The sequence below is a fragment of the Macaca thibetana genome, chromosome 15 (assembly GCF_024542745.1).
Source record: "Macaca thibetana thibetana isolate TM-01 chromosome 15, ASM2454274v1, whole genome shotgun sequence".
Classification (NCBI taxonomy): domain Eukaryota; kingdom Metazoa; phylum Chordata; class Mammalia; order Primates; family Cercopithecidae; genus Macaca; species Macaca thibetana.
The window spans coordinates 44,734,157-44,761,700 of record NC_065592.1 but is presented as its reverse complement, the minus strand read 5'-3'; the positions used below and the strand labels follow the sequence as shown (position 1 = coordinate 44,761,700).

Sequence of the window (27,544 nt, the reverse complement as noted above, 5' to 3'; positions counted from 1 at the left end):
CCAGAAAAGGGAAGGGGTAGTAACCTACAAATAACTAAGAATTAGATTAACATCAGACTTCCCATAGCAAAAACAGATGCTAAAAGTTCTCTGAGGGAAACGAATATTGAACCTAGAATTTCATACTCCAATCACACTATTAATCTAGCGTGGAAGCATAAAACACAACTTTTGTCAGATATATCAAGACCCAAAGGTGCTCCTCGCATAGCAGAAAATCACTTGATGTGTGCTCACAACATTCCCTCTCTTATTTGAAGCTATTACACAACATCCAATAAATGACAGAAGTAAGCCAGAGAGTACACTGAAATGAAATTCCAGGAATGGTAGCAAGTTTGGAAATTCATCATTCCACATTAGAACAAGAAGTCAGAGGGCTCTGAGAAAAATGCCCTAAATAGAATCAAAATGTATGACTGAGAACTTGGAAGTTATTAATAAAATTTAAGCAGATGGCTCTTTGTAATAAAAAAATATACAAAAGACAATCAGTCCAGGAAAGTCAATGAGGAATGCAAATTCATCTGACCTTGTCATCTAAAGCATTCTTTGAATGAAATGGGTAGTCAGAAGATTACATTCACTTCTCCATGGGCCAAACATGCTCTTGGTTCTGCAATGAGTAAATACATGGATGTTCCTAACATGATGCGAAGTGTTTACTGGTTTTTGATAGTTAAAATCAATCGAGGATAAGGCATGAAAGATCACTACTGTAGTCACAGAATAGAATGTAAGTATAAACTTTGTTAACGTAAACTCTAAAAGTTTCTTGGTGATAAAATCATGGACATTTAGTGAAAATCAAAATACAAAAATCTAAAAATAATGGCTTAAACATAACAAACATACTTTTTTGTTTTTTGAGACGGAGTTTTGCTTTTGTTGCCCAGGCTGGAGTGCAATGGCAGGATCTCGGCTCACTGCAACCTCCCCCTCCCAGGTTCAAGCGATTCTCTTGCCTCAGCCTCCTGAGTAGCTGAGATTACAGGTATGCACCACCACACCCTGCTAATTTTGCATTTTTAGTAGAGATGGGGTTTCTCCACCTTGGTCAGGCTGGTCTCGAACTCCCGACCTCAGGTGATCCACCCGCCTTGGCCTCCCAAAGTGCTGGGATTACAGGCGTGAGCCACTGCACTCGGCTTTTTTTTTTTTTTTTTTTTTTTTTTTAAGACAGTCTCGCTCTGTCACTGAGGCTGGAGTGCAGTAGCACAATCTTAGCTCACTGCAACCTCCACATCCCAGGCTAGAGAGATCCTCTCACCTAAGCCTCCCAAGAAGCTGGGACTACAGGTGCACACCACCATGACCAGCTAATTAAAAAATTTTTTTGGAGATACGAGGTCTCACTATATTGCCCAGTTTGGTCTCAAACTGCTGGGCTCAAGAAATCCTTCCACCTTGGCCTCCCACAATGCTGGGATTACAGGTGTGAGTCACTACGCCTGGCTAACAAACATACTTTTAAATGCATTGCTAAATAAATGCAGGGGGAAAAAGGGAAATCATCCATGACTCACAAACTGAGGAAAACTGAAAACCAAATTTGTATTTCTGATGCTCTCAGGAGGAACAGAAGATAAGGCCTTATGACTGAGACCCCTACATGAAGTAGTCAAAACTTCCTAAGTAGTACACTTAAAATAAAAAGGAAGACAAGAAAGAGTCATCCCAGTGGAAAAGAGAAGGAAACGTTAACAAGGAAATGTCTGTTCTGTGTTGACTTTGAGTGGAAGTGGGTTTCTCTCGTGAGAACTCAAACTCTGGTTCACTCCTCACACCATATTTGGGGTTCAGATTTTCACAATCTATGCTGTCTGTGAACCTCTAAACGTAAAAATATAAAAACTCATCCAGAACTATGCTACCACAAGGACTCTTTACATGAGTAAATACAAAGCTGATTCTGGAAGGATATGCCCACTGCTTTTGTAAACTAAAAATAAAATCCCCCCAAATGACTGAACTGATTCTCTCTTGATTACAGAGACCCCAGAGAAACTAGAAAAATTGAGTTCTTGGCCTTGACAGAAAGGCAGGCTAGATACACCTCATTGTCTCTCTCCATCCCCTGCTTTTGGAGTTTGGGCAAAACTGACCAGCATTAATGTTAAAATAGAAATTATAGGACCTAACAGAATGGACTCTTTGTGACAATAAAATACCAAATTAAAAACAGGACCTAAGACCAAGCCAGACAAGGGTTAACTCACACACCCCTACAGGTCACTCTAACCCAGTGTACTGGTTAACAGACTTTTTTATAAGATTCCCTTCTGCTGAATCCAAATTTTTAGACAAAGCTTTACTCTTTCAACCAACTGCAAATTAAAGAATCTCATCTCTGAATCCACCTAAAATCTTTAAGACCCCACTTCAAGATATTCCGTGTCTTTTCAGTCTGAAACAATGTATACCTTCTATGTATTGATTTATGACTTTGTAACTCCTGCCTCCCTAAAACTGTAATTCAACTTTAGTGGGCACATTTCCTTGGGACCTCTTGAGACTGTTTCCCAGGCCATGGCCACTCATATTGTTTCAGAATAAACCTCTTTAAAACATTTTTACAGAGTTGGGTTTTTCCATTAATACCTACGCCAGTAGTTCTCAAACCTTTACATGCTTCAGAAACACCAGATTGCTGGCCCCACTCCCCAGTCTCTAATTCAGAAAGTCTGGACCAGGGGTCCATCAACTGTCATTTCTACTATTATCCCAAGTGATGATGCTTGGATAATTTAGATTTTGAATTATCAGGCAGAGAAGTTCTTTCCCTCCTCTCCTTGCTGCTTCTGGGCCAGCACACCAACTTTTCAAAGTACCAAGTATTGACAACTTAAAATTCATAAGATGTTGATTCAAATCTGGTACAAGTACTGTCTCTATTATTTAATAATATAGAACGTTGTACAGATATTACAATATAGAACACTGCTACAGATTTAGGGATCAAGGGAGGTAAAAGAGGTCACAATGGGAGGAAGGAAGGAAAGGCAGGTTTTATGCTTAGCATTAAATCTGATAAAAATGAGTCTTGGAGTACACCTCTATTAACACCAAACCATTTTTATTACCAAAACATCAACAGAAGTGAAATGAACCTGAGGCAGGCATAAGAATGCATTCCATAATTCCAGATGAACAAGTCAGAAGTCATTAAAGGCTAAAGAAAAACAATTTTATATGTAACATATATCTTGGGTTTATATATATCAGCAAGTCTTAGAGACAATAGGAGATGCTGAGCCAGACAAACTTTTCCCAAACAGAAACAGGTTCCAAGTTCTACTCAGTGACTACAATGTGCCTCTAACGGCAACCACTAGGGAGCCCTAAGGACTTCCTTCCCAAAGCAGCAAAGAGGAAACCTGTGTAGGGGAATGGAATTTCTCAAGAACCTGGTCCTCTTTCTAATCAGTCAGGACTACTCTTCACCTTAAATTTACAAATAAGCACAGCATTAGTTAAGAATCTTCAATTCTCCTTTAAACTCCCAGACTTTCTCTACTTGCCTTAATTATCTTTAACAAAAATGAAGTTTCTTATTCCACAACTAAGGAAAAGCAGTTAAATGCAAAGGGCCCAGGAAGAGCAAACTCTCACTAAATTTTATTCATTTTAAATAAATGTGAAAACACTTAGAAATCAACACTCTATATAAGCAACTTGTTACTAAAAAATTAAGACAAGATCCTTTTTTGTTTTGCAGAAGATGGATATAAGCTGGGGAAAGCAGAAAATTAATAATTTTATATTTGGATCACATAATAGTTTACAAAATGACTTCTAACATTACCTCATTTTATTCTCCACAAGCTGAGGATTTTATTTTTAAACTATGTCCAGATAATATGTACAACGTGTTTTTCTGTTGTTGAGACAGTCTCACTCTGTTGCCAGGCTGGAGTGCAGTGGCGCGATCTTGGCTCACTGCAACCTCCGCCTCCTGGGTTCAGGCAATTCTCCTGCCTCAGCCTCCCAAGTAGCTGGGACTACAGGCGTGTGCCAGCCAATTTTTGTATTTTTAGTAGAGACAGGGTTTCATCATGTCAGACAAGATGGTCTCTTATCTCTTGACCTCATGATCTGCCTACCTCAGCCTCCCAAAGTGCTGAGATTATAGGCATGAGCCACCGCGTCCGGCCTAAAATGTGTTTCTATTAGTGAAACTGAAACTTTTTAAGGCAGTTCAGTAAACATACTGCCTTGAACTACACAATGTACCGTCTTATCTCACATAGGACTTTCATTTGATGTATAACTCTTATACTCCTCAGATCACAATTTTGCAATGAAATCCAATCTCTCAACCAGACAACTAATATATTCTCCTGAAATGTTATTTTACTTGCAGACATAGAAGAAAAAAAGAGGGTTTGAATGTTGTTTTCAAAAGTTACCATAAACATGCAGAAACAAACAAATTTTGCTCTTTGATATGATCCAAGTTTGTGTTTTTTTTTAATGGAAGCCCAAAGAAAATAACAGTCTGATATGCAGTGACTGCTCAGAAAAGCACTCAAGTAGTATAACATATTGCAATCATATCATAATGAATAGCAATACGGTATTTTCCTATCATTGGCTATAACTGCTAGTACACCAAAACACAGGAACTGTAAATAAAGCGGTTTCCTAAGTCGAAGGAGGCCTACATGGCTAGTATTTGAGTAACAAGACTGGTGATGTTATATACTGTATTTTTCACAATTCCTAATTACACAAAACATCATTGGTTCACAAAAACTAATTTAGCTTGATGCTACAATTGTAGTTATCACTATATTTCTACCAGAGTACTAGATTCTACTCATGTATCTGTAACTATAATAATTTTAAGCTATAATTGTAGATAAGAGGCTAAAATAAAAAATCTAAAGTATAAACATTAAACCATTGAAAACAGGAAAGATACTATCACAACCTGAAATCAACAGATCCTTTGAGAGATACCCCACCTGGAGGTGTTCTGTAAACAGCTGAAGCTCAGAGGATAGGAATATAAATTTAGGAGTGTTGGTATATAGACAGATCATAGTTCATGAAACTGCAGACGGAGACAAAATTGCCCCTCAAAAGTTTATGTAATGAAAACAAGGCCCAATACTGAACCCTAAGAATCACCAACATTTAATGCTGGGTACTTGATTAGGAAAGGAGGGTGGAGTGTGATGGAGGCCAGTGGAAGGGGGTTTCAAGGTGCAGGATAAGGGGCTGAAAAATATCCACCAGATGTATTAGGTGAGTGCAAAAATAATTGCAGTTTATGCATTGTTGGAATGTGCCATTTGGTATCAGAATACATTCTAAAATAAATGTGGCTATGTTACATATCATTTTAATGGGAATGTCTCACTTTATGTTCTTTATTAATGACTTATTACTTGCTGTTTATGTTTATTTTAGACTAGGGAAATGATGTTAGACAAAAAGCAAACTCAAGCAATTTTCTTATTTTAGTTCAAGGTGGGTCATAAAGCAGCAGAGACAACTGGCAACATCGACAATGCATTTGGCCCAGGAACTGCTAACGAATATATGGTGCACTGGTGGTTCCATAAGTTTTGCAAAGGAGGCGAGAGCCTTGAAGATGAGGAGTGTGGCCCGCCATCAGAAGTTGACAATGACCAATTGAGAGCAATCATCGAACTAGCTGATCCTCTTACAACTACATGCGAAGTTGCCGAAGAACTCAATGTGAACTGTTCTATGGTATGGCCGGTTGGCATTTGAATCAAATTGGAAAAGTGAAAAAGCTCGGTAAGTGGGCGCCACGTGAGCTAACTGAAAATTTAAATTTAAAAAAAAAAATGGTTTTGAAGTGTCATCTTCCCTTATTCTACACAAGACCAAGATACCATTTCTTGATCAGATTTTGATAGGAGACAAAAAGTGGATTTTATACAACAACCAGTGATAACCACCTCAGTGGTTGGACCAAGAAGCAGCTCCAAATCACTTCCCAAAGCCAAACTTGCACCAAAAAGAGGTCACGGTCACTGTTTGGTGGTCTGCTGCTGGTCTGATCCACTACATTTTTTTTTTTTTTTTTGGAGACAAGAATTTCGCTCTTGTCATTCAGGCTGGAGTGCAATGGCGTGATCTCAGCTCACTGTGACCTCTGCCTCCCGAGTTCAAGCGATTCTCCTGCCTCAGCCTCCTGAGCCACTGTACTGTGCCCAGTCACTACAGCTTTCCGAATCTCTGTAAAATCATTACATCTGAGAAGTATGCTCAGCAAATCGATGACGTGCACCAAAAACTACAATGCCTGCAGCCAGCATTGGTCAACAGAAAGGGCCCAATTCTTCTTGCCCAATTCGTGCACGTTGCACAATCAACGCTTCAAAAATTGAACAAATTGGGTTACAAAGTTTTGCCTCATCTGCCATATTTAGCTGACCTCTCGCCAACCAACTACCACTTCTTCAAGCATCTCGACAACCAACTTTTTGCTGAGAAAAGGCTTCTACAACCAGCAGGATGCAGAAAATACTTTCCAAGAATTCGTCCAATCCTGAAGCAGTGATTTTTATGCTATCAGAATAAACAAACTTATTTATCGTTGGTAAAAATGTGTTGATTGTAATGGTTCCCATAATAAAGATGTGTTTGAGCCTAACTATGATGATTTAAAATTCACGGTCTGAAACCAGAATTACTTTTGCACCAATCTAATACCAACACAGAGGTCTCTGACAGAGCTAATTCTTTCTAATATGATTTGCTATCTCTTATGGCATATTCTCCCCTTATGACAATTTTCACAAAAAATTTTCCCCCTTTTCTTCAATAATCTTCCATATGAATTTAAAAATAATTCTGAAAGTTCTAGAAACAAAATTCTGCTGATATTTTGGGTGGAAATTTCATTAAGTCTACAAATTTGCCAGAATATAGATATTTTCATAATAATTTGTTTTCTCTTTCAGAAACCTGGCATATTTCTCTATGTGTACAGCTTTTCAAATTTTAATTCACCTAATTTAACTTTAGTAAATTTGTTGAGGTGTTTGAACCAGAGTGCCTCCATATTGAACAGGGGCGAGGTAAAATAAGACTGAGATCTGCTGGGCTGCAGTCCCAGAAAGTTAGGCATTCTGAGTCACAGGATGAGATAGGAGGTCAGCACAAGATACAAGACCTTGCTGACATTAACAGGCTGCAGTAAAGAAGCCGGCTAAAACCCACCAAAACCAAGATGGCGATGAGAGTGACCTCTGGTCTTCCTCACTGCTACACTCCCAGCAGCACCATGACAGTTTACAAATGTCATGACAATGTCAGGAAGTTACCCGATATGGTCTATTTTTATTTTTTGAGAGGTAGTCTTGCTCTGTTGCACAGGCTGGAGTGCAGTGGCACAATCTCAGCTCACTGCAACCTCTGCCTCCCGGATTCAAGCAATTCTTGTGCCTCAGCCTCTTGAGTAACTGGGACCACGGGTGAGAACCACCATGCCTGGTTAATTTTTGTATTTTTAGTAGAGACGGGGTTTCACCATGTTGGCCAGGCTGGTCTCGAATTGCTGACCTCAAGTGATCCACCCACCTTGGCCTCCCAAATTGCTGGGATTACAGGTGTGAGCCATGGCATGGGAACCCCTATGTGGTCTAAAAACGAGGCATGAATAATCCACCCCATGTTTAACACATAATCAAGAAATAACCGTAAAAATGGGAAACCAGCAGGCCTCAAGGCTGCTCTGCCTAGGGCGTAGCTATTCTTTATTCCTTTACTTTCTTAATAAACTTGCTTTCACTTTATTCTATGGAATTCACCTCAAATTCTTTCTAGCACGAGATCTAATAACCCTCTCTTGGGGTCTGGATCGGGACCCCTTTCTTTTTCTTTTCTTTTTTTTTTTTTTTGAGACGGAGTCTCGCTCTGTCACCCAGGCTGGAGTGCAGTGGCGCGATCTCGGCTCACTGCAAGCTCCACCTCCCGAGTTTACGCCATTCTCCTGCCTCAGCCTCCCGAGTAGCTGGGATTACAGGCGCCAGCCACCTCGCCCGGCTAGTTTTTCGTATTTTTTTAGTAGAGATGGGGTTTCACCGTGTTAGCCAGGATGGTCTCAATCTCCTGACCTCGTGATCCGCCCGTCTCGGCCACCGAAAGTGCTGGGATTACAGGCTTGAGCCACCACGCCCGGCCGGGACCCCTTTCTATTAACAAATTTACAAAATAAAAGCAGTCATTAAGACACCACAAAATAGCAGTCATTAAGATACCACAAACACCCCTGAAATTAATGGTTGTGCCAGATATAAAATTATCTCACCATGTACTTAATTACCTTTTGAAAACTTACTATCTTCAATCACAACCATTGAATCCATTGATAGTAAAGACATGGCTAATTTTAAAACTTTAAGATAGGGGTTGACAGCAGAGACATGACTGAATTTTGGGGGGTGATGAAACTATTTTATTATTCATTGTGGTGGTGACTCCGTATCTGTATGCATTTGTCAAAATTCACAAACCTATATGCTAAAAAGGTAAATTTTGTGTTAAGTATACATTAATTTTAAAATGTTTAAAAGATTGTATGAAGCACTTTAAGATTCTAATTTTAAATATGGGTTTTTATAGAGATGCAAATGAGCCTACACTTATACCTCTTCTGTGGGCAATGAGTACACAAAGCCATCACTTTCACAGAAACCTTAAAACACCAACCAAATGTGCACTGGGAAGCACATACAAAATACTCCTGGAAGCACTACTTGAAATAACAGTAAAAACAAACAAACAAACCAGGAAACTACCCAAATGTCAAGCAAAAAGAAAGGAGATGAGCTGCAGTATATTCATATAATAGACAACTAAAAACAATAAAATAAATGAAGTATACAGGCAGATGCACTAGTAGGGACGAATTTTTTTCAAAGTATACAAAGTGTGACATCATTTATACTAAGTTCAGAAACAAGCAAAATTAAACAGTATAATATCAAGGGATATTTTATATGGTAAAACCATACAGAAAAGCAAAAGGATACTGAAGAGAGATGTACCTGAGGCACAAGTATGGGATGTAACACGGAGGGTCATATGGGGGCTTCAAAAGTATTGGTAATGACTGGTTTCTTACACTAGATAGTCTTATTATTATATAGGTGTCTGCTTTATATTTTCTAAAATGCATATATGAAATATTTCACAAATATTTACTTATTTCACAAATAAAGCATGTAAAATTTAAAAGAAAACCCAGAATTTTTGGCAATTAAAAAGAAGTCTTGACTAGAAGGAATAGAAAGCAAGCAAATATGAGAAGCAAAATGTAAAAATTTGTAATACACAAGGACAATGACAACTGATAAATAATAGAGATGACTGACCAAAAAAGGCTCAAAAACAGGGTAACTTTTTTTGTTCAAAAAGACTGGAGGTTAAAACAACAGTAAGAATCCAGGAAGAGTAGCAACACATTTTTTCTCCCATATGGCCACTTTACTAGCCACACACCCAACTCCTCATGCGGCAGGGGGAGGGGATCAATTCACTTCTTTACTCCTAGAGAAGGCTGATGTCCTCAGAAAAGACAGGAGTTTGAAGGAAGCAGAGATGATGCCTTAAGAAAAAAATGAAAACACAGGTAAATCTGTTTAAAACAGATGATTCTAAAAAGAAGGAAAAGTAAAAGGATTGAGAGAGAAGGTACTTGAGGAGAAAGCCAAGAAGAAGAAAGCATAACACATTAAGGCAATAATTTTGTGACATCAGATGGCTGGGTAGGTTTTCCTTTGCATGTGGTTAACTAAGGTTTTAAGGATAAGAAGCATAACTGGAACTAACAAATTATACCCTATTTAAAAGGTATCAACTAGCTGAAGGTATCAGTATCTCAAAGGGGTCGTGAGAAAGATCTAATTTGCTTCATGTTGAACAGTGGTAGGGCAGTTTCTGGGCAAAAAAAAAAAAAAAGTCTAGTTCCCCCCACACCCCCACCCCAAAGTTCATTGAGGGCTTTTTTCTAAGGTTCAAGGAAAATAAGGCTTAAGTTAAATTAAGACTATTTAAATTAAAATTTAACAACAATACATTTCATCTTTCTGCAACACTCAAATGCAACTGGCTCTAACTTTATTGTTTTGTTTTCACAACATGAGTTTAAATCTACATTTGGCAGTAGATTTCTCTGAAATTAAAGTTTATATTGGGCCGGGCGCAGTGGCTCAAGCCTGTAATCCCAGCACTTTGGGAGGCCGAGACGGGTGGATCACGAGGTCAGGAGATCGAGACCATCCTGGCTAACACGGTGAAACCCCGTCTCTACTAAAAAATACAAAAAAACTAGCCGGGCGAGGTGGCAGGCGCCTGTAGTCCCAGCTACTCAGGAGGCTGAGGCAGGAGAATGGCGTGAACCCGGGAGGCAGAGCTTGCAGTGAGCTGAGATCCGGCCACTACACTCCAGCCTGGGCGACAGAGCGAGACTCCGTCTCAAAAAAAAAAAAAAATAAAATAAAGTTTATATTGAATTATTGTTTGAAGACACAAAGGGAATATGGAGAAAAGCACCCCAAAAAACAAAACAAAACAAAAAACCCTTTTTATTGGCGGCAGTAGTAAGGGTATTAAGTCAATTTCTTTCACAAATACATAGTAGACAAGATACAGCTAAAGTTAGATTTGAGCCCCTTCTCTGGCAAGTAACTACGTATGTGATTAGGCACCTCACTGAGCTTTTCTTAGACTGTTTCCACATCTTAAAAACCATCAATGACTAGTTTATTCTGAGGGCTAAAAACAAAAAGAGTTAATACACGCAAAGCAGAGAACCTGGAACAAATTCCAAGAAGCAATACCAGACTGAAGAGCCCTAGATCACCTATCCCTCCAAATTTTATATCTCCAGCTTTATATGTCACAAGCATTTCACTTTCACACCAACAGAAAACGAGCTGGCTCTTATCCAAAAGTCCCAGCCTTGATGATCAATTATTTCACTACCTCAGGTTTATACACACTGGCCCGCAATGCTACCACTCAGAGGCAATTGTGTAACCTGACTTTTGTGGTAATAGCGATACTGACTTCCATTACTAGAACATGCTTCTCTAGGAATATGGATTGAAAGTTTGGTAGCCAATGATTTCTATGGGCAGATTCCAGTAACCTTGTTAATAACCTAATGAGTTTCAATCCATTTACACACCTTACTTTCGAGTTTACATTTTATATTAAAAAAAATTTTTTTTTTAATTTTTTTAACTCACAAGTTTACCCACAGGTAAAAGAAGACAAATAACCATGTTTTCTCTCAGAAATATATGTTACTATCAAACTCTGGGTGCCAAGCAAGTAACTAGTGAACATCTTACATGCTTTCATTTTTCCTTTCATACACAACTTCATATATTTTATACTATCTTCTACTTTCCTACAGAACTTGACCTATTAGGACAAGTGATTTAAGACCAAAAGATCAAAACATAAGAATATTAAGTAGTCAAATAATTAACAGTAGCTGAGTAGCTCAAGACGACAAACATTCATCAGAAAGGCTGGCTGAAAAAATATTAAAGTCCTCTAAGAAGAATACTTATTTCCACATACAACAGAAAACAAGGAGAAGATATTGCGCATTTTGTTTCAAGCCTTCCTAGAAACACCGTACGTAGAATGTGACTTTCAGCCCTATTTAGGGAAAGGGTAAATATATAAGAACCTGGAAGAAAGCTTTGAAGTGAGCATCCTCTTGAACGGTAGTGTTCTGATCACTTGGGAGGAGAGGGAACAGGCTCTGAAGTCTCACCCTTTCACAAATCACCTTGTTAGGATGGCCAGGTAGAGATGCTGAATTGGCCCCGGGAGATATCTGGGAAAAAGAGGAAGAAAAGGATAGTTCATGGCTAGCTGCACCAATGTGGAGAATCATGCCTATGAAGGATAGTCTGGATTTTCTAGGTATTTGATGATTCTGCTAGCAAAGACAGGAAAGAAATTAAAAATTAATTTTAAACATCAAAACACAAAGATGGCAAAGGTTGCCTCTGGCAATGGATCTCTCTTGCGAAAACTATTGGAGGCAAAACAGCACAGCCCAAGAACACCACATCCTTCCTGTTTCCCAAATACCTACTGGTAACTTTTTCTGTTGGTGTTAATTCTGAAATCCTAAAGGACAGACTTCATGCTAAGAAAACCCAAGGTAAAATTACATATCTTAAGTACAGAAAGGTTAAGTGTTTGCCTGGACCAAGATTAATACTTTTTCTCATTCTGTTCTTTAGTTAACCTTCCAAAATAATCATGTAAAGGAAGATGACAGATTTAACAGTATTTGTGGCAAATTTTCTATAGCAATTCATATGTTTGACCGCGGAAATCTCAGCTCTATTTAATACAAACCTAATGACCTTCCTAAGGAATAAAGGACATAATTATAAGCACAAAAGTAAATGACTGCCACGTTTCAAATGCTTGATTTGGCCAATGTGGTGGTCACACCTGTAATCCCAGCACTTTGGTATGCCAAGGTGGCAGGATCGCCCCAGTGTCTACAAAAATTAAAAAACAAAAATAAATGTTTGACTTGATCATGGGTAAATCCCCTTAAATTCATATGTAAATATACTTACTCTGTAACATTAAAAAAATCATGAACATAATGTGTTTCACTGTGCTGTAACAGTGAATTCTTCTTGGGGGGTTAAGGCTAGTGGTCCCTCTTGTCCCTACACTAAAAGTTATATACTTTAACATAGTCTTCTTTTTAGTGTTTCGTTGCCTCATTCGTTCACTCAACCCTACATTTAAGCGTCTATTTGGTGACAGGCACTAAACCAAAAACAATGGCATCGTTTCCTACTTTCAAAAAGTATATGCTATAAAAAAGAAACAGAAGTAAATCACTGCATGATTTAAGTATTATGGTAATGGTAGGCACTAGGTGCTATGAAATAGCAGCTGCCAAGAGACAGCAGTGTAGCCAGGGAACTGCAAAACATTCAGCATGGCTAGACAGTAAGGAAGCAGCCAGAAACTGATCATAAAATGAAATGCTAATTATACTAATATCCCTGCTGTTAATATATTAATATCCCTACCTTCCTTAGCTTTTTTATAGTATTTTGTTTCTGGTTTGCTATGGACTTGGTAAACAGATAACTGTGCCCACTGGTAAGAGTAAAAATACTTCCAAAGACTCACCTAGAAGTAAAAAACAAAGCACTTGAAAACAGGAACTTTAGAATTCATCAGTTTTCTGTATAGAATGTTCTGATCTCTATACTGCAAACATGAATGTGCTATCCTTTACCATTATGCAGAAGCATGCATTGCTGAATCAAGGCGTATTTACTGATTGATTCCTACAAGCCAAGAATTACATTAGGAAGAATATAGAGACAGGCCAAATGCAGTGGCTCATACTTGTAATCTCAACTCTTTGGGAGGCCACAATGGGAGAAGCGCTCGAGTACAAGAGCTCAAAACTAGCCTGGGCAACGTAGAGAGAATCCCATCTCTACCAAAATAAATAAATAAAAATTTTAAAAAGTTAAGTTAGCGTGGCATGGTGGCACACTCCTGTAGTCTTAGCTACTCAGGAGGCTAAGGCAGGAGGTTCACTTGAGCCCAGTAGTTTGAGGTTACAGTGAGCTATGACTGCAATACTATACTCCAGCCTGGTCAACACAGTGAGACAGTTTCTAAAAATAAGTATTTATTCATCTAATAAGATATAAAGATAAAACATGGGCCCTACCCTGAAGCAGCTTATTCTAACAATTTTTGAAACCCAGATGCAAGCAGCCAACCATAATATATTTAAAAGCCATAAAATAGGGGAAAATTATGAGTAAGAGTTCTGAGTTAATATGAAGGTAAGAGTTAAGATTTCATAGAAAAAGGAATATTTCATATTCCTGACTCAATCTAAGGAGGGCTTTTGCCACTCTCTCAAAATGGTTGGTTTCTTTATGCATCCTCTTGAGCTTTTCATTTGCTCATTATGCATCCTTTGTAGGATGTTATCCTAAGGCCATCCTGCCTTCAACTATCATGCCCAAAGCAGTCTTACAAAATTGCTAGTACAAGTAGCTGGCTGGGAAAAGCCAAATTAAGGTCATGTTTCTTCTCTTTCAGTCCTTGTTCCTTTGTAATCTTAAGATCTTGGTCAGAGACAAATGAAAAACTGGCCAATCTGGTCCCTGTGGCCATAATTTTCAAGCACATCCCCTCCTACTCACAATAGTTTCTTTTGATCAGAAGCTCCATTTGTCTTAAAAAGGATGGACCAATATAATGGAGAAAAGCTATATTCAAATATAATGGAGAAAAGCTATATTCAAATATAATGAGAAAAAACTATATTCAAATACAATGGAGAAAAGCTATATTCAAAATAAGTCTGGGACAAAACCATAGATGGGCTTGATTAAAACGAGGTACAATTTTATTTTACTACTAGGTAAAATAAAATCACACACACACATTTTGTGTGTGTGTGCGTGCGTGTATGTATGGGACAGGCAGTCCCATACATAGGCCGCCCAAGATTACCTCTGGTGTACATCTATACAACCCCCTTCCCCATGTGCGCAGGCAGGGCTGTGAATGTGATGTATTTCATTCCCATGATTAGGTAAAATCATATGACAAAGGTGGAGAGGTGTTCAGATGTAATGAAGATTCCAAGTCGGGTGAATTCAAGTTAAAGAGAGACATTATCCTGGGTGAGCCTGAGCCTGACTTAATCAGAGAAAGCAGAACTGAGTCCTTCCCAAGAGATTCTCTTGTCAATTCTTTAGACTAAGCTGCTGTAAGAAGGCATGCAAAGGGTACCACGTGGCAGGCGCTGGAGGGCAGCTTCTAGGAGCTGAAAGCAGTCACCAGTTGACAGCCAGCAAGAAAATGGGGGACCTCAGTCCTATAATCACAAGAACCACATTCTACCAGTGAACTTGGAAGGAGACACGGATGAAATCACAGCTCTGGGCCGGGTACAGTGGCTCACGCCTGTAATCCCAGCACTTTGGGAGGCCGAGGCAGGCAGATCATGAGGTCAAGAGATAGAGACCATCCTGGCCAGCATGATGAAACCCCGTCTCTACTAAAAATACAAAAATTAGCTGGGCGTGGTCGTGCACACCTGTAGTCCCAGCTACCTGGGAGACTGAGGCAGAAGAACTGCTTGAATCCAGGAGGTGGAGGTTGCAGTGAGCCGAGATCGCGCCACTGCACTCCAGCCTGGTGACAGAGCAAGACAGGACGGACGGACGGACGGACGGACGGACGGACGGAAGGAAGGAAGGAAGGAAGGAAGGAAGGAATCACAGCTCCTGCAAGGTAAGGCCCTGGACAGGAAGCCCAGCAGCTAATCCATACCAGGACTCCTGATTCATGGAAATTGTGAGGAAATATCTGTGTTTTAAACAAATAAATGTGTGGTAATTTGTTACACAAAACAGAAAACAAAATGTGTATGTATATAACTCGAATAAAAATTATTGTACCACAGTGAAAAAAAGTTGTTCTCCAGAATTTTGGCTACACTGATTTGATTACAAAGTATATAAAAATTAACACATTTTTATTTAAGCAGTATAACAGGTTTTAAAGCCTCAATCTGGTAACAGCTGGCTTCATGCCAGAAACTGAACTAGGCTCTTCCATCTTTATACACTGAACATTAGGTTTAACAGACTTGCTTAAAGTCACACACCTCAGAAATATCAAAACCATAATCTGAACTCAAGTCTATCAAATTCTAAGGTTCATACTCAACCCACTAAATCAACTTCTACTTTAAAGTAACATTCTTTATAATCTAGTTTGATTAGTAAATATCAACTATTCCACCAGGCCTATTTAAAACCATTTTTAGTACTTAAAAATAAACTTGTTTCCTGAAAACTGATATAATTTTATTTTTCCTTAGGTTGGCATTACACATTTGTTAACTTCGGCTTTCTCTCAGATTGCAACCTGTATTTAAAAAGTCCTGCCAAGGAAACATCCTGAGACCAGATTAAGTCTGCAACTCCCAAAACTCATCATGTTTAATGTCTATTTCCATATAATCAAATGACTAATTCATTAAGCATAACTGAGAAAACCCTATTTCACAAGACTAAAGTTTACAGAAAATAGTTTAACCTTTTAAGCATCAACACTACTATTTTAGGACATCCTTTGTTTAATCTGGCCATTCTGTGTTTTCGTAACATAACCAACAATTTAACTTTTCTTGGAGACTGTAAGAATTATTAGTAATTATCACACTAACATTAGCACTTAGGACAAGACACTGTCCCAAAACATTTAAAATTGCTTCTGACAACAGCATCCTTCTTCGTTCATTTCCTTTTTTTTTCCTCCAATAAAAGTGAGAGAGAGGATACAGATACATGACTTCTAAGCCAGTGTGACATAATGTACTTCTACAAAATAAGGTGTTCACAAAGGCCCACACAGCATTCTTCAGCATACCAACTGGTCGGTCAAAAGCACTAAAATCACGGTCTAATATAAAAGATGAAAATAAAACATTAGATGAGGAGTCAGGTGCTTAGTGTCATCTCTAGCTACAAGTCTGGGTATCTGTAAATGAAATGAAATCCAGAACTCCAAATATTCTCACCACTTCCATGATGGCAACTGTTAATCTCTTGGAAGTAATTAGGTAGATTAATAGTTTAAAAAAACATGTTTGAATCTCTAATATTTAAACTGATAAATTATCAGGTTATATTCCAAAATATGAGAAAAGCCACATGCATCAATATGGTCACCACACCACAATAGTGGCGACAATTTAAAAGGTAACTAGAAGCAACCTAAATGTTTAACAAATATTTGCTAAGTAAAATTACAGTACACTTGCTTCATCTATGCAGCCATTAAAAAGTAGCAACCAGAAACACTACTACTTGGGGGAGGGGAAAATTATTTAAATGCTATGATCGTAAGGAGGGTTAAATATAAACAGGACTTCATAAATTCAAGGAAAAAATTATCTTGGAATATTAGGAAGGGAAACAGAGAACTCCCTATAAAGATTAAAGAGTAGCCAAATCAATGAGGTGACTTGAGCATACCCTCAGGAGAACATGTATAAGCTCCATGTCCTGTTCAGCACAATGTCACTAACACCTAGAAGAGTACATGGCACATAGCAGGCATTCAACTATTTATTAAAAGAATAATCTTTCAAACTGTAAGCAAATGATATACAGCCTGCCTTTCTCATTTGTGTAACAGGTCTCTTAGAAATCTGGTTGGTGGCCGGGCGCGGTGGCTCAAGCCTGTAATCCCAGCACTTTGGGAGGCTGAGACGGGTGGATCACGAGGTCAGGAGATCGAGACCATCCTTGCTAACATGGTGAAACCCTGTCTCTACTAAAAAATAACAAAAAACTAGCCGGGAGATGTGGCGGACGCCTGTAGTCCCAGCTACTGGGGAGGCTGAGGCAGGAGAATGGCGTGAACCCGGGAGGCGGAGCTTGCAGTGAGCTGAGATCTGGCCACTGCACTCCAGCCTGGGCGACAGAGCAAGACTCCATCTCAAAAAAAAAAAAAAAAAAAAAAAAGAAATCTGGTTGGCAATGAGACAAGCTAAAAGCTTTGATCAAGGAAGAGATGTGATGCACTCACCTGCAGATCACCATTAAATGAAGACAGTGATTGCCCAGTAAGTCCACCCCATCCTGCTGAGGCAGAATAAATCATTGAGCTACTGATGTATGCTGTGCTCCTTGCTGGGATTTTCTGTTTCCCTGTTCTGAGAATAAACTAGACCGAAATGTCACCTCTCCTTTGAGAAGAGTTCTATCACTGGGCCTAAAACAAAACTATTTCCTTGGCTTTTGTTTTCTGGGAGCAGAGTTCTCTGAAAGGATTCTGACAGTGTGGAGCAGGGGTACTCAAAGGCCTGGGTGGCATTCTTCAAAGCTGGTCCAGGAGAGGACACTGGAAGCAGGAATGGGGCTGTGCACCCTTGGAGTTATGCAAAAGGCAGGCCTGGATGGTCACAGGGATCTTTGGGGGATGACAGAAATGTTCAAAATATAACAAAAATAATCTAATTGAATTTAGTGAATTTTATGGTATGTAAAACATAACTCAATAAAGCTCCTTAAAAAAAAAATCAAGGGCCTGGCTCTGGAAAACTGAGGTCCAAACACTGGATAGAAACTGACCCTCTGAGACGTTATTACTCTTTGAGATCCAAGACAAAATTTCTAAGTCATTCATCTCTAAGCTTCAACAATTCTCATACACAAATGACATATGAAAAAGAATGAAAGGAATAAAAAAATCATTCTATCACCACGCAAGTCACAATTTGTTTTTCATATGTGTCTATATATGTGTCTGTGTATATATATAGACACACTTATGAAAAAAAAAAAAAAAATATATATATATATATATATATATTTTTTTTTTTTTTCCGGGAGACGGAGCTTCGCTCTTGTTGCCCAGGGTGCAGTGAAATGGCGCAATCCTGACTCGTATAATCCTGACTCACTGCAACCTCTGCCTCCCAGGTTCAATCAATTCTCTTGCTTCGGCCTCCAGAGTAGTGGATTACAGGTGCTGGCCACCACACCCAACTAATTTTTTGTATTTTTAGTAAAGACAGGATTTCATCATGTTATCCAGGCTGGTTTCGAACTCCTGACCTCAGGTGATCCACTAACTTCAGCCTCCCAAAGTGCTGGGATTACAGCCGTGAGCCACCATGCCTGACCTAAAAAATAATTTTCAAAAGCTAATAGGCAGTATTAGGAGAAAACCAAGGACTGGTACTATGTGGGTGAGGATGTTCATTACTGCCCAGCACTGCGATAATCATTTCTAAAAAGAAATTATTGTTCCCATTCTTGAGTTTAGGCAAACAAACTGGACCCATCTTTTTCTGAGAGCACAGCAAAAATAGGGTCTGTGAAAACAGCCTAAGGCTCCCCTACTTCCTTTCCCCAGTCCAGAATCCCATAAGGTGATAAAAAAGAAGGAAAAGGGAAAAGAAAACAGATACAACTAAAGAAATCCTCTTTCCATTACACACACAATGCAGAAATAAAGGGTAGGAAAAATAAGAGATATTTTAAATAAACTTTTATTTCCTTCCCTTCCAAAATCTAGATTTGCCTACACAAAGATTTTTCTCCCCTCAAAAAAGTCTCAAATTGTTTTACTTAGGTTGGTTACCACAAAGAATTACACAGCAGTGAAAAATATCTACACCACAAAAGTCCAAACCAATGAAAAATTTTATACACACACTCTCCCCTCTCCCTCTCTCCAAACACGCACACACATATAATTACTTACATAATAACTGTGGGTTTTACAACAGTTGGAAAAAAGAGGTATGACTGAGTTATTATTTTATTAAATAACAATCATAATTCAAATATTTATTGCTTGCCTGCCATATGCTGGATGCTGTGACTACAAAATGGGAAAATGAAACAATCCTTACCCTTAAAGCCACTCAGTCTAGTGAGGGACAATTAATAATAACAGAACTCTAAGAGGATAATAGGTAAGAGGTAAAAAGTTCAGATCCTTAAAAAAGGGAAAGATCTAAGGCAGGCAGGCTCCATGGCAAACACCTGTAGTCCTAGTTACTCAGGAGGCCAAGAAAGGAGGATCACCTGGGCCCAGAAGTGCGCGTCCACAATGGACAACACAGCAAAACCTGTTTCTGGAAAAACTAAAATTAAAAAATAAATAAATAAATAAATAAAAAGATGTTAGAATTGGGAAAAGAGACTGTGTACATGACCCCTCTTCTTCATCTGTGTATTCTAAATTTGTCTCATTAATTTACTATATAGAGTTCAAGTATTAATGCTTTATCTCCTGTAGATAACGTCGTATTAGATAACGTTTGCTGATGAACTAGACAAGAACTATACTGTTCAAATCCATGTTTACAATCTGTTCGCTCTTTATAGAGAAAAGGCTGTGAGTTAAATAGAGCAAAATGGAAGTGAAAACTGTCTGACATGTTTTCTTAGCAGGAAAACAAACACGAAACAAGTAAGTAGACCCCGACGCAATGCAACAATCAAGACTAATTAACAACTACCCTTCCAGCAAGATGAATTACAAAATGGTGGTGGCCTAAACCAAACTAGAGGTGGTACAGAGAAATAGGTGGAATAAACTAGACGACATAATCTTGACCAATAATCTTTCCATATTGATCAAGTACCTAATCACTTCAGAAACTTTTATAAGAACTTCTCACCCATACTTTCCACTCACAGCCTCAAAAAAAGAAAGTGAGCACAAACAGAAAGAGCCTAGGAATGTAACATGAATTAACTAAAAGCCTCATCCAATGCTGTTGGCAGACAACATATCTACACTCTACATTATGAGCTAACAGATTCAGTTATGTCTGACTATGCCATCTTGTTTACTCTTTATCAAAAATTAGGTTATTTTAGTAAAGAAAATTCTCAATACTGACCCAGGGTAATACCTGACAATTTAACTATAAAAACAGGATGGGCATATAAAGCCCAACAAGTATGGAAATACGAACTACCTTCTAAAATCACAGACGAAGTCAGAGGTGGAAAACCCACAGATTATATATGTCCAACTTTTTTTATATTTTACAGATGAGAGCCTGAGGTGCACATGACCAGTCTGTCGCAGAACTTATTCCTATAAGGCCTTCAAATCTCTTAGAAATAAGTCTCACAGATACATTATAAAAACCAATTTAAAATTGAACGAACAATGTATGATTAGTACGTTTGCAAAAGGTGAAATATACCTTTATGTACATGTCTAAACTCCAGAGAAAGGGGACACAATTCCCAGGTAAACTTCCAGTCAGAAATTTCTTTTATTCCAAGTGTGTCCCAGCTTCCCACACCTGATGACATCTATAGGCATTTGGTTTCGTATTGTCACCTCTACAAAAGTTCTATTTCTTCCATTACACGGTGTTCCCTGAAGATAGGAACAATTTTACTTTTATTCCAACTGTCCCTATAAAAGGGAATTTTTTTGAAAGCCTACATACAAGGGTTGCTTGCTATTGAAAGAAATTTATGGTAAATGTTCAAGTATAACAGCACTCGCAATCAAGGCTAAATAGGATACAACAGATTTGCAACTCTAAGGTAACAACTGTATTATGAGCTTTGAATATATTTGAGTTTTCATATATTAAGTCCACCTCTTAAGAAAAAAGAAATGGCAAGTCATACGATGGTGGCGATAATTACATGTGTGTGTTTCTACTTTCGGTAGAAAAATTAGCATACTCAACTTTTACTGAATAATAGCATACATCATTTTTGCAACACAAAGAAAAATACTGTACCTTACAAGCCATACAAACGTAAACGAAAACTTTATTTTTTTTTTTGGACCTCAATAACCTGAAATACTCCCGGTTTCAAAAACCAACCTCTCTCACGCTTCAGCCCTGAAAGAACTTTCATCCCCTGAGAACAAAACGCAGCCTGTCCAGAAACCCACGGAAGTAGATGGACGCCAGAGACGACCCTTTCGACCGGGTTCCGCGTTCTCCTGGGTGACATCATTTCACCTGCGTCTCGACAAAAAGGGAGGGAGCGAGGGAGCGAGGAAGCGAGACAGCGAGACCATCTGCCGGGCAGCGGGCCGGCGGCTCCCCGAGCTGAGACCGCGCCTCCTCGCCGCCGCGGGAACAAAGAGCGCCGGGCGGCCGGGCCAAACCTTAGCCCAAGACTCGGGTGCGGCCCCTCAGGCTCCCAACGGCCCGCGGCCCGTCCCGCCCTCGCGCTGCAGCCAACGGCCGCGGCGGCCAATACCTGCGAGGGGAGGCTCCGCCCTGCAGGGCAGCTCCCACGGCTCCTCGCTGGGCCGCCGCCTCCTATTGTGACTGCTCGCCCAGCCCGCGGCCAGCTCGCCAGATCCGCCGTCCGCGGGCCTCCTCACCCCCGGAACCCCGGCTCCAACTGAGGCGCTGTCACTGCGCTTCCTTCTTCCCGGCACCATCACACGGGCCGCGCCAAGAAACGACGGCTGCACGCCCAGAGGTGACAGAGTCGCCTAACGCCTCGGAGGCTCCATTCTCTCCGCCCCCGCGCCCCAACCTCGGCCCCGTCCCGCAACACCGCACTAGGGGCCCGGCCCCGCCCCGCCGCACCCCGCTTCGGCGATCACAGACCCGGGCTCGCTCCGCGCCGGCGCACTGGCCTCCGCTGCGCGCGCAGGCGACGCCCCTCGCCGCTAGGCCGCGAGACGCGCGGCCCTCCCACTTCTTGGGTACGGGTCGCCAGTCCCACCCCGTGCCCTCGCCAGCACAAACCTAGCGAGCCCAGCGCGCCGGACCGCCGGAACTCTCCTCCCCTTTCCCCTAGGCTCCGCACCGCGCGCCGAGCCCCCTTTGTTTCCACCCCACGGGGGAAAGGGGCGGGGCGGGGCGGGGCTGCGCGCGGCCCGGCGCACGACTCGGAGTAGTTCCGGCAACAGAGCTGGGCGCGCAGCACCACTGCGCAGCCCCGCCCCAGCCCGCCCCCCGCCGCCTTGCGGACGGCAGGGCCCTGTTCCAATTCGTATAAATCTTCTCTTCGTAAATTGTTGCTACTGTTCTGTGCCTCCTACCTACAAAACTCCGCAATCAAACAGTAACTAACCTCACGTAGTTCTTACAGCATAAATGCATTCACGTGGCCCAAAAAGTAGGAATTTTTATTGCAGTACACAAAGGTGTCTCTCAGTGGAGCAAGCAAACAGGTTCGAACCGAACTTGTCTGAGGCTTCAAGTGTGACTGACAGTTGTTCAGACGTCGCTTGGGGAGGGGAAATAAGGACAAAGATTGAAGCCGGCTTGGCTCCTGTCCTGATAATCACGATACAAGAGAGGAAATAAAAATTTCCACAAAAGCACAATCCATACCAGGAAAAAATAGTAAAGTGGTATCAGAGTTAAGGAGAGAGGGCAGTCAACAGAACAACATGGAAGGGGTGGGCTTTTTAAAGCAGATACAAATTAGATGTTTTCCACAAGGATGGTGATCATATTTTAGGGTGGTAGAGTAAAATTATTAAGGACCAGTCAACAGAAAACTCGGGTTCTGAGGTTCTAGTTCTTTTGGCATTATTTAAACCAGTCTCTTTCCCTCTCTGGGCCTCAGCTGCATCCAGTAGAAAATGGGGGAAATCAGACTAAATGTTGTTTCAGGACCTTCTGAACCTTGGACATTCTGTTTATGAACAACACTATATGATAATTATTTGTGTACACTTGTCTCCTATTATCAGACTGAGCACCCAGACTCTTGGAACTGTGTAAACCCAAGGCCCAATCCTAGTGCCAGAAACACAAGAGTAGGTGTTTAGCAACTGCTGAATCAAAGTTCCAGCAATAACATCACAGGTTTTGGAATTCCAGGACAAAGAGAAGCTGGAAAGAGGTATTAAGCCCCTATGAACATATCCACCCCAAACCCATACTCGAATTATGTAACCCAGTTAACCAGCTGCCTCTCTCCCGAAGCAGCCAGTTTGGAGATGATCACATCTAAACTTGTTTTTTTTTTTTTCTTTTTTTCTTTTTTTTCATTTCAAGGTAAAGTGCCAACCATATCTTTAAGTATATCCAATTTATCCTATTTCTATCCTCTGTATCCCTCACAAATTGCAATCTACTGTGAATTCGCCTTGCATTACAGATCTTCCACCAGAATCTAAGCTTAAAAAAAAGAAAAAAGAAAAAAAAAATTCCCTACATAACGCAGACCACCCTGAAGTAGCTTCCTCCAAGCTTGGATAGGGCTATGTGAAGAGAGGGGAAAGGGGAGAAGAACATCAGGAAAGGAAAGGGAAATTACATTCGGGAGCTATCTAATTATAAGAGGCAGATTCCTCAAGTGCTGAACTCAGCAGCAAAAATCTATTACAGTCCTCCAACATTCCTCACCTATAAGCTTCAGCAAATCAAGCTTTCTGAAACCTCTCAAATGATTACCATCTTCAACAATGCTGTCACAACCCTAGATTGGATAGTTTTAAATGTGTACCACAATTTGTTCTTTTTTTTTTTTTTGAGACAGGGTGCTCTGTCGACCAGGCTGGAGTGCAATGGCTGGATCACATCTCACTGTGGTCTCAAACTCCTGGGCTCAGGCAATCCAGGCTAAATTTTTGATTTTTGGTAGAGACAGGTCTCACTGTGTTGCCCAGGCTGGTCTCTTAACTCCTGAGTTCAAGCAATCCTCCCATATTGGCCTCCCAAAATGCTGGGATTATAGGTGTGAACTACGATGCACAGCCTCTAATTTATTTATTAACCAGAAAATCATAAGCCATGCAAGTAAACACCCAAAGAGTAGGCAGGCTTTTAAGGTGGTGGGCCACCTTTGACAACCTAATGTGGCAGGGGTTAAAGTTATACCAGAGCAGTCACTTAACTACAGGCCAGCTAAAATTTTATTTGGTGTCTGTCCGCAAAGGTGGAAAGTCCCATTGTAGAACTAAGAAAACTTTCTGCAATGACAAAAATATTCTACATCTGCCCCATTGAAAAGGCTGCCACTAACTAGTGACATGTGGCTACTGGGCACTTGAAATGTGGCTAGTCCAATTAATGAATTGTCCAGGATCAGTTTTAAAAGCCACACAGGGGTAAGGGACAGTACAGCATTTGTAAGAAAAGGTGCTTTTAGCAAGAGCTTTTTGAGAATTCTGACTCTGAGGCTGCCCTTTAAAAAACTGGTTTTCTTGACAAAAGTGAAAATTGTGAATGACTACTGTTATTCCAGAGGTACCCAAGTCATTTGAGTCCCTTCAATTTTAAAATAAAAATATATCAACACACTGCTTACTGAACAGGAAAATGCTGAAGTTCCTTCAGATGGTTCTGGTAGCTATTCAATGAGATCATTTACTCTGGTGTTCTCCCATTCTAATACATGGGAATAACAGCAGCCACTATTCAAAAACTGCATAGAATTTTAGAACCGATCACCAGTGAACAAATTCAGCCTATTCTTCAATGCCAAATCTCACCCACTTTTCACCTTGTAAAGAATGTGACTCTGCAAATTCTCTTTTATACCATCATGTTTCTCTCTTTGTTGGATTATTTCTAACAGAACACACAAACACACCATTAATTTTTCCCATCTTTAAATCTTTATAGTTAATGGTTTCAGGTTTGTGCTTCTAGTTGCTGCTATTATCCGGTTTAAGAAATATTTCCCTACACTTGGGTCATAAAGACATTTGCCTATATTATTTCCTTAGAATTTTTATTATTTTCTCTTTTCCATTTAGATCTACACATCACCTGGAATTGATTTTTGGTGTTGGTGAGGTGGGAATCAAGTGCTCCCTTCCCCATACGGACATCTACTTGACACAGCATCATATACTGAAAAAGACTTGCTAACTGCTCCTTTGTTTAAAAAACTGGCCACATATGCATGAGTTTGTTTCTGGGTTCAGTAGTCTGTTGCACTGTTCTCTTTATCCCTGTGCTGATCCACACCATCGTCATTACTGCAGCTCTATAAGACTTCCTTTCATCTGTTACAGCAGGTTGTCCTTCAGAGTGTCTACGTTATCTCTCGCCTTTTGAATTTCCATAGGAATTTAGAATCAAATTATTTCAAAAGAAGGAAAGAAAAAAAGACAAGGAAAAAGATGAAATTGCTGGGATTTTCTTGGGGCTGCATTAGATCTAGAAATGAGTTAAGGAATACTGGAAGATTCAATATTGTAAAGATAGCAATCTATAAGCTATTTACTTGAGTCTTTAATTCTTTCAATAATGCTTCATAGTTTTCTGTCAAGGTCTTGCACATTTTAGTTCTTAGGTTTATTCTAGGTTTTTAATATAGTTCAATTATTAATTCTAATAGTTTATCTCAGTTCTTTTGAGTTTTCTATACGCACAATTCTGTTTACATCCTTGTCTACTTAGCAGAAAATCCTGGCTGTTGTATTTCTTTCTTTCCAACATATACTCATTTTCTTGTCTTAGTGCACTGGCAAGGACCTCTAGTACAGTGCTAACCAGACAGCTTTAGTTTATCCCAAACCTCAAATGAAAAACTGTTGATATTTAATACTTAAGTATGGTGTTTGTATTTTTTTTTTTAAAGACCCCTTTAGAAAATTAAAGGAATTCTCTATTTCTAATTTGTTAAAAATTTATACATGGGCCGGGTGCAGTGGCTCACATGTGCAATCCCAGCACTCTAGGAGGTCGAGGTAGGCAGATCGCCTGATGTCAGGAGGCCAGCCTGGCCAACATGGTGAAGCCCTATCTCTACTAAAACTACAAAAAATTAGCCAGGCATGGTGGCACGTGCCTGTACTCCTAGCTACTCGGAAGGCTGAGGCAGGAGAATTGCTTGAACCCAGGAGGCAGAGGTTGCAGTGAGCTGAAATCGTGCCTTTGCACTCCAGCCTAAGCAACAGAGAGAGACACTGTCTCTTCAAAAAAATAAAAGAAAAAAAAATTCATCAATGGATGTTTGATTTTTGGAAAAACTTCTGTATCTACAAGTTAATCATGTGATTTTTCTGTTAATATGTGAATTTGATTGGCTTGGGGGTGTTCAACCAAATTCACATTCCTAATCAGCCCATTTTAGGCTTACTGTATTGCTCTAAATGGTTGATTTGGTTTGTTTAGAATTTTTGCTTCTGTGTTTTGAGTGACATTACCTGTAATTTTCCATTTTTGTAATGTCCCTGTCAAGTTTTGTTACAAAGACTTATGCTAGCTTCAGAAAATGAATCAGGGAGTACTGGCTTGCTTTCTATTCTCTACAAGTGTTTCTTTAAGACTGGTGTTATGCCTTTAAATGTTTAGGAAAATTTGCTGGTTGGCTAACTGGACTTGGAGTTAAATTTCCTTAGATATCCTGTTTTTTCTTTGTTTCTAACTAAGGCAAAACAACTGTAATCTTAGGAGATACATATATATATATATATATACACACACACACACACATATATATATCTATACGAATGAAAGATCTCATTCTGAAATTCACTATCTGCTTCTAGAAAACCATTTCCCAATCTTGTGAATTTGAAGGGTACTGCTGCTACAAATACATTTTAAAACACATTACATAAACAATAATCATAAACGAATTTAAATACGTGCTAGTTAATAGTCTGTCAAATGGTAAATATACAGTTCATTTTTGTGACCAGTTTTGCATTTCTAGACATTAAGGAATATCTAAATAATGGTTATCTGAAGGATCTTTTTACAAAAAAGGTGACTGTGGGTTACAGGCTATCCTCCTTATCCCTCTACATACTTGTATCGTAACACCTTATAGCATTTATCAAATATCCGTTTCCTCCTATTAAACTGTAAGTTCCTCAAGTCTCAGTTCTGCTTTGTTTGTATATCCCTGACACCAATGTTGGGGGGCAGAATGGATGACGGAAAATGCACAAAAATGGAAAGAGGACCATCTCCTATTTTAAGGTATTGAAAGGGATGATTCAACAGCTACAGATAAAGAACCACTTGTCCAAATGCTGAAGAACCATTCACACGGAAGGAAATGTCAAAGGAGGTGCTGGGTAAAGAATG

The 27,544-nt window shown here is 39.8% G+C and overlaps 1 protein-coding gene across 14 annotated transcripts in view; it reads right to left on the bottom strand.

The window, feature by feature from the left end:
- The window catches only part of RNF38 (ring finger protein 38), a 144,251-nt gene that overhangs the window by 41,158 nt on the left and 75,549 nt on the right, over window positions 1–27,544 (bottom strand). The window contains exons 1-2 of one of the 14 annotated variants that reach the window (XM_050762150.1): window positions 22,289–22,367; window positions 11,687–11,836 (exon numbers count right to left, since the gene is read on the bottom strand). The exons of 1 other annotated variant lie outside the window; for it this stretch is intronic. Coding sequence is in view for 3 of the 13 variants with exons in the window: in XM_050762145.1 (XP_050618102.1) it covers window positions 11,687–11,896 (210 nt within the window). In the remaining 10 variants the exon portion in view is untranslated. Of the gene's footprint in view, window positions 1–11,686; window positions 13,417–21,403; window positions 21,595–21,788; window positions 22,186–22,288; window positions 22,394–27,544 lie in introns of those variants that run through there. 12 more of the 14 variants (XM_050762148.1, XM_050762149.1, XM_050762155.1 and 9 more) reach the window with 12 other exon arrangements.